This window comes from Xiphias gladius, chromosome 21, assembly GCF_016859285.1.
Source record: "Xiphias gladius isolate SHS-SW01 ecotype Sanya breed wild chromosome 21, ASM1685928v1, whole genome shotgun sequence".
Lineage (NCBI taxonomy): Eukaryota > Metazoa > Chordata > Actinopteri > Istiophoriformes > Xiphiidae > Xiphias > Xiphias gladius.
Genome location: NC_053420.1, coordinates 30,952,193 through 30,965,155, shown reverse-complemented (window position 1 = coordinate 30,965,155; position 12,963 = coordinate 30,952,193). Strand labels below are relative to the sequence as shown.

Below are 12,963 nucleotides of genomic sequence, written 5' to 3'. Positions count from 1 at the left end.
ACGGGGTACATTAAAGCCCCCTTTTTCATGTTAGTTCAATAAAACCTGGAAAGCAAATTTCTTATTAAAAGATAGATCCTTCAGTGTCTAAGGTTTTACTGCTATTTCGTATGTCACATATTTTGTGATTTTTTTAAAATCACTTTCCTTTGTTGTTTCACTTCCTGCTCCTTGTGTGCTTCCCGCCTTTGTGATTACCGGCCATTTTCAATCCCCCCACCAGATGTCCCCAGAGTTTTTTCCTGTTCTGCTTACTCACCTGTTTTCACTTGTAATCACATAGCTGACCCCCCCACTACACACCTGTTCCCAGTTACCCCATTATCGCAGTAACTATTTGAGACTACTTCAGTCTCTTGATCTTTGTCAGTTCGTCTGTGTATGATCCCAAGTGCGCCTTTTGTAAAGAATACTGTTTTGTTCCTGTGTTTGTTCCCCAGTGGTTTCCTTTAGTGCCTGCAACCTGTGTGGAGTATTGTTTTCTGTTCCTGCGTTGCCTGTCAGCTAATCTGCCTATAAGCCTGTTTATTTTGATTATTAGAGTATCTTCATTGCATCTACCTGCATTTGTCTGTGTTTGGCTCCTTTCCCTTGAATTCCTGGCTGCACTGTGACAGCACGAACTGACCAAAACATGGACCCAGCAGACCATCTCCTTTGTAGCCTTCAATTTACCCTGGAGGATTTGACATTCATAAGGACATGTTTCTTGACGTGGAACTTGACTTCATTAAATTGCTGACTGTTCTTTCGAGGCATGATCCTAGACTTGCCAAGCAGACAGCCTTTTAAAAGTGGAAATTCCACTACAGCCCTGCTCCATGTCCCGTTTTTCATCAGCCTGTCAACTCAATCACCATGTCCTCCCAATTGGTTTCCAAACCAGCTAACCGACAGCATGCTGGCCCCTGGCCTGCTCACCTCCAGCCTGTCTCCCAATCAGCCAGCTTCCAATCTGATAGCTTTCAGCCTGCACTTTAGCTTGCTCTCCTGCTGATTCAGCTCCTGAGTTGGCTAGCCATCTACCTGTTCCTGCTCCCACGTCAACCAGCTTCCTGTTTGATTTTTGACCCTGAGCGGTTACCTTTCTTTGGGACTTATCTGGCCATTGCACCAAGATATCTAGAGGTCAGAGCCCCTAGAAGGAAGCATCAGTCCCGGAAACATCAAACCTCCAAGCGGCCCAGTGTCGCAGATCTTCAGCTGCCCAGTGCTACAATTGAAACCCAGCTGGACCCAGTTGGCCGCCCCAGTTGGCCGCCCCAGCTGATTGATCTGTTAGCCAGTCCTCCAGGCCGTCCGCCTGAGAGAACCCCTGCTCCACTGCCCAGTCCTCCTGCTGTTCCCCTGTGATCCCCAGCCCCATTCCTCTGCTCCATGCCCTCTGGCCCATGGATCATTATCCCAGGAACAATTTAAACCAACATCTGTCTCTTGCTCTTTCAGTTCATCTGCTTATGATCCCAAATGTTCCTTGTGTAAAGAATACTGTTTTTGTTCACCAGTGATTTCCTTTAGTGCCTGAAACCTGCATGGAGTATTGTTTTCTGCTCCTGCGTTGCCTGACTAATCTACCTGTAAGCCTATTTATTTAGATTATTAGAGTATCTTCATTGCATCTACCTGCATTCGTGTATATGCATTTTACCCTTGAGTCCCTAGCTGCACTGTGATAAATTTGAGCAATGTTTCACTTACATATAAATTTGAATTAGTAACTTTTGTAATTGCATGTAGGCTGGCCAATTTTAAAATACAGTACAATAAAAATTACTCACTGAGGTGTAAAGATTTTTCGTTCACCGTCCATAAACTGTAAGCACATACATTCAGCAGTAGTGGATTTCCTATTTCAGTTTCTTTGCTGCTTCATTGGGTGAAGCTGGAAAGGTTCAAATGAACCACGGGTTAATGGTCTGAAACACAGTTTGAAATACAACTGCACCATCACAGCAGAACTTTGCATTTTATCAACCATTACAAAGAGGAGATGACCTAGATTAGATTGGCCCTAAACCTGGAACATTTATCCACTATGGTATACTGTAATCTGTGCAGAAATGCAGTGTCACTGGATTTAGGAGAACGCCTAGCATTTTTGTAAAATATTGCAATATCACTACAGTTGGAAGTTATTGTGCCTGCTGCCAGCATTGCTTTTATTTCTGCCTGAAGACCTTTGCATTTGTATTCAGGCAAGTGATAGGGGTGTGTCATAACCAGCACCAAAGTGTCTGTGTGGCACCGCAATATGTTTGTGCCAAAGGAGATGGAGACAGTATAACTTGGATGATCGGCTGCCAAAATGTGTTAATTCATATTTGCCAGTCCCCATCACCATAGCATACATGCCTTTTGGCACTTTATAAAAAGCCTGGAACTGGAAAATTGAGAGCAATATCTCCAAGTTATTGCTATGAAAGGATTTTTTTGCTTCACTAATTGCTTTCAAATAGTACTCCACACACGTTTAAACTGATAATTTTAAGGACAATGCAAAGGTTTTTTTTTTTGGTCACCATAATAAATTCTGATTAATTTGCTCCCTAGAAGAATGTAGAGGAGGCTTGCTGTTGGAGGAAGCAAACTATTGACTTCCCCAGAAGGAAATCCCATTTTTTCATAAAAAAGACTTAATTTTGCCATCACCATCTCTAATACCAAATATTACAGAGACAAATAAAAGAAATTAAACTAACCACTTAGTGAGAATTTTGGGCCCGTTCCTGGGAGAACTCATTTGTCATTGTGTGATTTTGATTTGATGTATTTCTTTTAGATGTATTTTCTCAGAAATGCTGCAATGAATGTTGCTGCCTCTGGGGAAGCTCAGTTCTGTTTTGGGGGAGCTAAATCGGAGCCAAAAACAATCCACATGAAACTAAAAAAAACCCAGCGATGTTTAGGCCTACAAAACAGCTTCACTGCTCCTTGGCACTGATCCTAGAAGTCCGTGGACCTCTACTGGAGGGATGAACACCAGTCTTCCAAAAGATCTCCCGTATTTGCTGTTTTTATGTTGGTGGTGGAGAGCACTGTCTAAAACGTTGGTCCAAAATCTCACATTGATGTTCAGTTGGGTTGAGATCTGGTTCTGACTGTGAAGGCCATAGACTATGATTCACATCATTTTCATACTCATCAAACCATTCAGTGACCCTTTGTAATCTATAGGGAAACATACACATAGTTACTCAGGTTCTTCCTTCTTATTTGTAATCCATCTGTTCTATATTTTCTGACTCAAACACTTTCTTAATTGTTTAGTTTCTGTTGTCAGTTACCAGGCTGTAATTAGTAGTGCTGTTGCATTTTATTTTAAAGTGTGTGTTTTACCATATATTTTTCTTATGCTATCATGTATACTTGGGGACAAAGTAACAAGCACAATCTTAACTGTCTATTTGTTTGTCACAATATTTCAAAGTAAGGATTTGTACAGATGAGTTATTAATTTAAAATGTTACTAGTTTATCACTACTTGCTGCTTTTACTTCACATGAAACTGCATTCATTTGGCAGACACTTTAGTCCAAAGTGACAATGCAAAGTGCATTCAAACCGCATAGCAGCAAAAGCTTGATATCATTCAAAACTGAGAGCGTATCCCTTTTAAACAAATGACTAAAAGTATGTTCGGTGATACAGTACAAGTGTTTTAAGATTTTCTTTTTTTAAACTTGTCTCTCAGACCCCATCCCAACTAGGCTGCTTAAGGAAGTTTTAACCTTAGTTAGTACCTCTTTACTAGATATAATCAATCTATCTTTATTAACAGGCTATTTACCACAGTCTTTTAAAACAGCTGTAATTAAACCTCTTCTTAAAAAGCCCACTCTCGATCCAGATGTTTTAGGCAACTATAGACCCATATCTAACCTTCTCTTTCTCTCTAAAATCCTTGAGAAAGCTGTCACCGACCAGTTGTGTGACTTTTTACATGATAATAGTTTATTTGACGATTTTCAGTCAGGATTTAGAGTGCATCATAGCACAGAGACAGCACTGGTGAAAGTTACAAATGATCTTCTTACTGCATCGGACAAAGGACTTGTCTCTGTGCTTGTCTTGTTAGACCTTTGACCATCATATCCTATTACAGTGACTGGAACATTTAATTGGCGTTAAAGCTGGTTTAGGTCCTATCTATCAGATCGATTTCAGTTTCTGCACGTTAACAATAAATCCTCCATATACTCAAAAGTTAGTCACGGAGTCCCACAAGGTTCTGTGCTTAGACCAGTTCTATTCACCTTATAAATGCTTCCTTTAGGCAATGTTATTAGGAAACACTCCAAACACTTCCATTGTTATGCAGATGATACTCAATTGTATCTGTCAATAAAGCCTTGTGAAACCAATCAGTTAGTTAAACTTCAAGCATGTTTTAAGGACAAAAAGACCTGAATGACCCGCTGTTAAACTCAGACAAAACTGAAGTTATTCTGCTTGGCCCCCAACACCTCAGAAATCCCTTATCTAATGATAAAGTTAGTCAAAAAGCGCAAGTACTGACAGGACCTAGGAAAAGAGATCACATTTCTCCTGTGTTAGCTTCTCTGCACTGGCTCCCTGTAAAATCCAGAATAGAATTTAAAATCCTCCTCCTCACCCACAAAGCCCTTAATGGTCAGGCACCATCATATCTGAAAGACCTCATAGTACGGTATTACCCCAGTAGAACACTGCGCTCCCAGAACGCAGGCTTGCTTGTGGTTCCTAGAGTCTCCAAAGGTAGAATTGGAGGCAGAGACTTCAGGTATCAGGCATCTCTACTGTGGAACCATCTTCCAGTTTTGATCCGGGAGGCAGACACCCTGTCCACATTTTAGAGTATGCTTAAAACCTTCCTTTATGATAAAGCTTATAGTTAGGGCTGCTCAGGCTTGTCTTGAACCATCCCCTAGTTATGCTGCTATAGGCCTAGACTGCCGGGGGACTTCCCATGATGCACTGAGCTCCTCTCTCCTCCTCTTCCTCCCCATCTGCACGCATTCATATGGCATCAGTGCTCATTAACATACTTACTAACCTGCTTCAAATATTATGATTATCATCTATTATTATTAATTATAATAAAACTTATAATTATTATTCAGTTGTATCAGTAATATTATTCACCCTATTATTATAATTTTCAGTTTTATTATTAGTCTCATTATTGTTACACATCTTTACGTTATACATCTACTGTGCTATGCCCCCCTTTCTCTCTCTCTCTCTCTCTCTCTCTCAAATCAGCCGGTCGGGGCAGACGGCCGTCCACTATGAGCCAGGTTCTGTTCAAGGTTTCTACCTGTTAAAAGGGGGCTTTTCCTTGCTGCTGTTGCCAAGTGCTTGCTAATGTGGGGATGTTGGGTCTCTGTAAATATAACTATAAAGAGTTTGGTCTACACCTGCTCTACTTGAAAAGTGCCCTGAGATAACTCCTGCTATGATTTGGTGCTATATAATTAAAATTGAATTGAATTGAAATAAAACATAAGTACATGCTAGCAAGGGTTGAGATGTAGTCTGAAAAGGTGGGTTTTTGGATGAATTATTTGCAGTTATTTGCAGCCCTACTTTTATAAGATACTACATAATACTATAATAACTATTGGGTTGAATCAGCACATCACTACACAAAATTTCTGTCTTGATTATGATAGTGTAACCAGTCAAAGCATGTGAAACCACCACACACTGTGGTGAATATTTTATTGTTTTAATTATCTCTCCTGCGTCAATTTAATGTGAAATTTTACAAGTTTATCACTAGTGGCTCCTTTTACCAACGTCATAACACTGTAAACATATCTTTGGGGTTTATAGATGGTACAGGTGTTTACACTTTGGTATCCCTCCTCTTTTTTGTGACTTTGTGACATCACCCTGTGTGTCCCAGGGGGCACCAGCCAGCTCCAAATTTATCTAGTTCCAGCCACGGATTACTGTAGAGCATAAAAACATGTGGCCAGCTGTGGAACATCTTGATGGTCAACGGTCATGGCCACAAAGGAGAGAGATGGTGTAATCAAAGCTGTTAATTTACTAGGATCTACTATAGGAACTAGAACAGGAAGGCCTCAATCTGTCTCAAGTTACTTCATAATTCATAATGTTTACATACATTTGTTTTGATTATTATTGTATAGTCGGACAAAACAAGTTTATCAGTGGTTGCTTCAGTGGGAGAGTGTTTATTTAAAATTTTTTAAACAGAGTTGATTTCTTTGAAATACAGCACAAATTTATTTGGAAAACCATACATTTATTAAAAAAAAATAAAAAAGGAGTTACATTTATAATCTAAATTGTACTTGCTTATTAATTAGTTTAATAGTCAGTCTGTTCATTACTTTATTATTGTATATTGTACTTGTATAAAATGCACATTCCAGGGCATCATGGTGACCTAGTGGTCTAAGACACATACCATGTAAACATAACATCCCGGATTCAAACTGAGTGAAGAACCATTGTTGAATGCCATTTCCCTCCTTCTTGCTCAGTGCATCTTTGTCCCCAATTTAAACTATCCAATGATGTTAAAATACCAAAAATCCACTTTAAAAAGTCTTAGAGTTGTTAATGTAAGATGCCCTTTTCCTAGTTATTGCACACAGTTTCACTTTTTAATTGAATATTGATAACATTTAGAACACACGGATGTGAAACCATAATCTCTGAATCAGTTTCATGTTTTTTATAATTAATCAGTTATTCACTATTCCTAGTCTGAATAAACTATTAATTTATGTTTTTGAAAATGTTTTTTTTCAATTAATCCATTTAAAACTTACATTTTAATCTCTAGTCAAGTTATCATGACAACTGAAATAATAAGACGCTCATGTAAACTAAAGTAAAATATCAGGACTATGATCCACAGTGCTGTAAGGTCATTTCGGCTGAATAACGATATGATAATGAGTGATATGTCCACTGACCTAAATTATAACCAAGTCAGGTGATGAGTGCATGCTGTGAACAGAGCGCTGCACTGAGTACATTATTATAGTTCAGACCTTGCAGGATCTTATCTAGACATGTTCTTATAATCATTACAGTTATTGCCGTAATTCATTAAAAGCTGCTACACCTCCTGCCTTCTCTTTGCACAATCGACTGTATAAAAGGCCAAACTTTGCTGCTGTTTTGGTCTGAAGTTGTGAGAAGTGAATTCAAGATGTCCAGGCTCACAATCCTAGCAGGTATTCATCTTCATATCAGGCTGTACACCCAAACACACACGCACACACACACACACACACACACACACACACACACACACACACACACACACACACGAATATATTTATATATTATTACTTACCCTTACTTTCTATATTTCTTAGGTTTATGTCTGGTGATATGCCAGTTGGGTAAGTCCTAATATTTTTTGATAAACTAGCATCATTTGATTTGATGTTTTCACTTGTCTATCTCCTCCTCCTAAATATCCTTTACTCCAACACAGGATCTGCCACCCAGATGGTGTGCTACTTCACCAACTGGTCCCAGTACAGACCCGGTGAAGGCAAGTACACGCCACAAGATGTGGACCCCTTCCTTTGCACCACCCTGATCTATGCCTTCTCCATCATCAACCATAACAATGAGCTGGTTACTTATGAGTGGAATGATGACATCCTCTACAAGTCTTTCAATGCTGTGAAGACCAAGTAAGTGGCCAGAGTTGAGGCACCCTTGTGTTGCAAAGAGGTCAGAGGTAAAGCTAAGCTACAGAACCCATGGGCTTGCAGAAGTTCAGTGCCTTCAGAAGAAGCCCTTAGCAGGGTACTTTCTGCTGAAAGGGAGACTTTATGATGGAAATGTAATCCACCCTCTCTATTGTTTCCAGGAATCCTGATCTGAGGACGCTGCTGGCTGTTGGTGGGTGGAACTTTGGTTCAAGACAGTGAGTAACACTTTAAACCATAAATACATTGTATCACTTGCCTATATTCAAGTACAGAGTGCTAGGAATTATGTTACCAGTGCCCTATTAGCTAAATTGTTCAAACATTCTGAAAGACCGATGAAGTTTTAACTGTGACAAATGCAACTAAATATCACAGTTTTTTTTATAGCTAGCTAAGCTATCTAGCTAGCACCTAGCCACTTCTAATACTTCTACATGCTTAGAACAAGACAGCAATAGATAGCTGACCAGATAATATGCTTTGGTAGCCATCAAGCTGACACATAAAAGTGAAAAATAAAATACATTTCCAATCAATATTGATCATGCATGCCTTTAAAAGTGCGGTCAGTTATTGCCCAATTTAAGGGCAGCTAAAGGTTGTTAGCCTACTTGACTTAAAAGGTTTCCGGATCACACCAAGTATGATAACATAGCTCAACGTTCCCTGTAGGTTCTCCATCATGGTCTCCACTCCAGCGAACCGTCAGACATTCATCCAGTCTTCTATCAAATTCCTAAGGACACATGGATTTGATGGTCTGGATCTGGACTGGGAGTACCCTGGTGCTCGTGGAAGTCCCCCAGAGGACAAACAACGGTTCACTCTGCTCTGCAGAGTGGGTACTTCAGTTTCAAGTTGCAACGCTACTGTTATATGGTTTAAACCATGCTGTACATATTTCTTACTTCTTCTTTGATGTGTGTTTGCAGGAACTCGTTGCTGCCTATGCAGCTGAGGCCAAGGCCACTGGTAATCGTCAGCTCATGCTGACTGCTGCAGTGGCTGCTGGAAAGGGAACCATCGATGGTGCATATGAGATTGCTGAGATTGCCAAGTGGGCGTGCTTCCTTGAATGCCTCTTGAAAGAGATAACTGAGTTCTGCAAAGGTTTTTAAAATGGGTATTTCTGTTTCTCCCTATTTTCAGGGAACTGGACTTCATCAGTGTGATGACCTATGACTTCCATGGAACTTGGAATCAGTTCACTGGACACAACAGCCCTCTATTCCGTGGCTCCCAGGATTTTGATGATCTAATTTATTTCAACACAGTAAGTAGACATTGGGGACTGAAGAAAAATTAACTTGATGGGGAACTTTTAAAACAGTTTCACTTCACTTCCTCCATCAACTTTTGTAGGATTTTGCCATGAAGTACTGGAGAGACAATGGAACCCCAGTGGAGAAGCTGAGGATGGGTTTTGCTACTTATGGTCGCACCTTCCGCTTGACATCATCAAGCACTGATGTTGGAGCCTCAGCTAGTGGCCCTGCATCAGCCGGACCATTCACACGTGAAGCTGGATTCTGGTCCTACTACGAGGTAAATTTTGGATGAAGCTGGCAGAAATTTATTACGATATGATATAGAGTATACTGTATATCATCAACATTTGCATTTAATGGTTTTAATGGCTTATTATATTGTCTATGGTGTAGATTTGTGATTTCGTGAAGGGAATCAGCATTCAGTGGATTGAGGACCAGAAAGTCCCCTATGCCACCAAGAACAATGAGTGGGTGGGATTTGACAACAAGGAGAGCTATGAGCTCAAGGTAGGTGGGACATAATCTCTATATTTTTAACACATTCACACTATACCCAGGGTAGTTACACCAATTTCTGTTAATTTTTGCCCCCATAGGTGCGGTACCTGAAGGAGCAGAAGTTTGGTGGTGCCTTTGTGTGGGCCCTCGATTTGGATGACTTTGCGGGACGATTCTGCGGACAGGGCAAACACCCTCTAATTGCTCATCTCCGCAAACTTCTTGGTATTGGTAAGTTTGAAGCACGTTTTTCCAGATGCTTCCTTCAAAGTTATCAGTTATCAATTTTTTTTTATCCCATCAGGAGCAATTTACCTAAGTTTTTATATCCTGGTATGATTTAAGTTCCATTTGTACTGAAATCAGGTATTTAAGATACCAATTTGGACACCAGGTGAGGCTATCACAAGGGCTTATAAATTTTACATGAAACATGACAGGTTATATTCTGAACTACTTAAGTCATTTAAAAATACCAACACATATGTTATAAATTGTATTCTGCTGGTACCAATATCAAGAGAGGGATATAATTAACCTTACTGTAAGCCTTAAGCCACCCTCTCTTTAAATTACTGAAGTAATTAAGTAATGTACGATGCAGTGTTAATTTCTTTTTTTCATTACGAAGATGAGACAATGATGAGTTGGCACCGACGTCATTAAACGCATAATACATCATTTCTGCTTTTAGGAGTCCCTTAGTCAAAGTTTGGTGAAGAAGTGAAGCATGGGATCATGGGAGTCTTTGTATTCACGACCATTGCCGCCATTGCAGTCAGCTTCTCTGTTTAGGATTCCTTCAGTGTTAATCATTCAGGAGGTTTTTATCGGGAGCTGAATTATCCGCAGGTGTCTTTAACTCTCCCAAACAAACGGACCTGCTGATTAAAACTGGTAAAAACACTGAATAAAGCAGTTTCATGTTAAAAATCGTCCCGGAGGTGCTGCAAGCTGAGCTGCCGCTAACGTTTCCTCAGCTTGTTTCTTTGATAACTTAAGATCCAAACATCCGATGACTAAAATCCTTCATCCGGTTAAAATATATAGTTATAAACTAGAATGATCTAAAAAGTAATCGTAAAAGTGTGACTTAAAACTGGATAAAAAGTAAATTTCGACCACTTCTGGTAGACAACCACAATGCTGATGCATGCACAAAGGGGATTTGGCAATCAATACGCCATTGACAGGCAACTAAATGAAACAGACTGTTACCTTGATTATAATTAAGGATTTCTCTATGTTTGAAAATTGCTGGAAACATTTAGGACAATATAAGTACAGAACTCAACAAAATATATTATATAGGTCCTTTCATTTTTAGATATTTTAATAGGGAAGAGTAACATTCTTTACGTTTAAACACTAACTGTGACTATATCAACATGCAATATCTTTGACAAAAAAAGATGAGACTAAAATATCACTTGAAAAATAAAGACTTTACCAAACACACTCTATATTTTTTTTTCTTGAAAAAAGAGGAGAAAAATTACACAGAGCGTTTTTTCAAACAATGACATGTGCTAGACTGGACCTGGCTATGGAGACTGGATAACGTACAGCGAAGGGAAAAGAACATGATGGCAACAAAACGGGTTAACAATTGAACCCACTTCAAATATAACACCGCAAAAAGAAAAAGTGAGTGTGTAGTAACCTATTGTGAGGAGAAAAACCCTGCGGCTACAAAATCGCTGGGAGGAAAACCACAAACCTGAAGAGACACCTTAAGGTGCACGACTCAGGAACTCAGCTGACCTATCGTTGAGGTGTTCAATAACGTTACTTTACTTTTAAAGCCATATGAAGGCAGCGGTGTAACATTATCTATTAGCATTTCACAACAACGGCTGCATTTAGTCTCGTTGAAAGTCAGTAGCCCAGTCAGCTACGATGACCAACCTTTTGTTTGGTTTGGTGTATTAAACATTAAAACAATTTTGAATGGGTCCATGACGGCTAAATGTGGTCTATTTGAGACCTCTGCTGATTATTAAAATGCTCATCATATTATGTAGAAGACTGTTTTGGGCTTGAATGAACTCTGTTGGGCAGTAGTTAGCTATCTAGTACTTAGCTCGCTTTGTGTGCAAAGAGGTTCTAAATATTTTCTTTACAAATTTATTTGATGGTATCGTACAACCTATTATAAACACTTGTAACACAACGTAGTACAACACTACCACCAAGGCCCACAAAATTACAGAATAAAGTCAACACCTTTCTGACAAAACTGAACTGAACATTATAAGGGTAGGATTTATTGCAGGGCTGTTGTTCAAATTTCTTTTTGATTGTGTAGTGTTTTTATTTTTTCTGGATACTTTCTGATTGACTCATATTGCAAGAGTTAGACTGCATTAGATTTGCTAATGTTGTAGCATCTTTCCAGATTTAATTGTTAAAATCAGTTGGATGAAATCTTATCTGAAAGCAGTTTGTTGAAGTTTGACCTAAATGCTCATTTTTGGTCTTGACTAAAACTAGACTAAAATGTTGATGTTTTTCTTTGACTAAGACGAAACTAAAATGTCCAGAGTTTAAGTCGACTAAAAACTGGCTAATGATAAAAAGCGTGAGGTTGACTAAATATGACTAACACTAAAATGGACACTTTTTCTCTCAGGACTAAGGCTAAGACCAAATCTAAAAATAGATGACAAAATAAACACTGGTACAGTGCCCTCTGAGTTATTCCGTAAAGTCAGAGTAAAATTATAGACAAACATTGATAGACATTTATTTGAGTCCTTTAAACCCATTTATACATCCTCTCTTATCCAGAGCTGCCTCCACTGCCCCCTACCACCACTGCCAAACCTGGTGCTAGCACCACTTCCCCAACCACCACCACCACCACCACCACCACCCATGCCCCAGGATCCAGCATCTGCAGTGGCAAACTTGATGGCCTGTACGCCAACTCAGAGAACAAGAAGAGCTTCTACATGTGTAGTGGTGGCACCACCTATGTGATGTTTTGTGGGCTTGGAACTGTCTTTGATGACAGCTGCAAATGCTGCTCCTGGCCCTGAGCCATGAGTGGAGACAGTGTGTATCACCACTGATGCAAATGTCAACTATTAAAAAGACTGTAAAAGTGCCCTTATATCCACTGTGTTTACAATCATATACCTAAATGAGTCGTTATCATTTGTGTATCGATATAATGTATTTTCTTGTGAAATACTGTATGTAACATTTTGCAGATTGCAAACAAAAGCATTGAAGTGTTTTGGTACAAACTGTTGAGTGCTGGCACATTATTTCAGGTTTTTATTCCTGAGAAAAAAATGTTTGGAAGTGACCCATGCTCTTACAAAAAATAGTCATCAGTCACCTATTGGGCATTGAATAGTTGTTTTCTCAGTCAGTTTTGTCAGACCAGTGGTGAGATAACAAAGCATCAAAGATGCAGATGAGATTGCAAACAGCATAATTAGCATATTATATATATATATATATATATATATATAAACATGTGTGTATATATATATATA

General features: G+C 39.2%; 1 protein-coding gene across 1 annotated transcript; it reads left to right on the top strand.

The window, feature by feature from the left end:
* Positions 1–7,410: 7,410 nt before the first annotated feature.
* LOC120807098 (chitinase-3-like protein 1) lies at positions 7,411–12,670 on the top strand. The gene is made up of 9 exons (XM_040158783.1): positions 7,411–7,667; positions 7,847–7,903; positions 8,361–8,526; positions 8,621–8,745; positions 8,838–8,961; positions 9,051–9,233; positions 9,350–9,466; positions 9,556–9,688; positions 12,248–12,670. Exons 1-9 carry the CDS (start codon positions 7,411–7,413, stop codon positions 12,496–12,498), a joined length of 1,413 nt encoding a protein of 470 aa, XP_040014717.1. The 3' UTR covers positions 12,499–12,670.
* Positions 12,671–12,963: the final 293 nt, after the last annotated feature.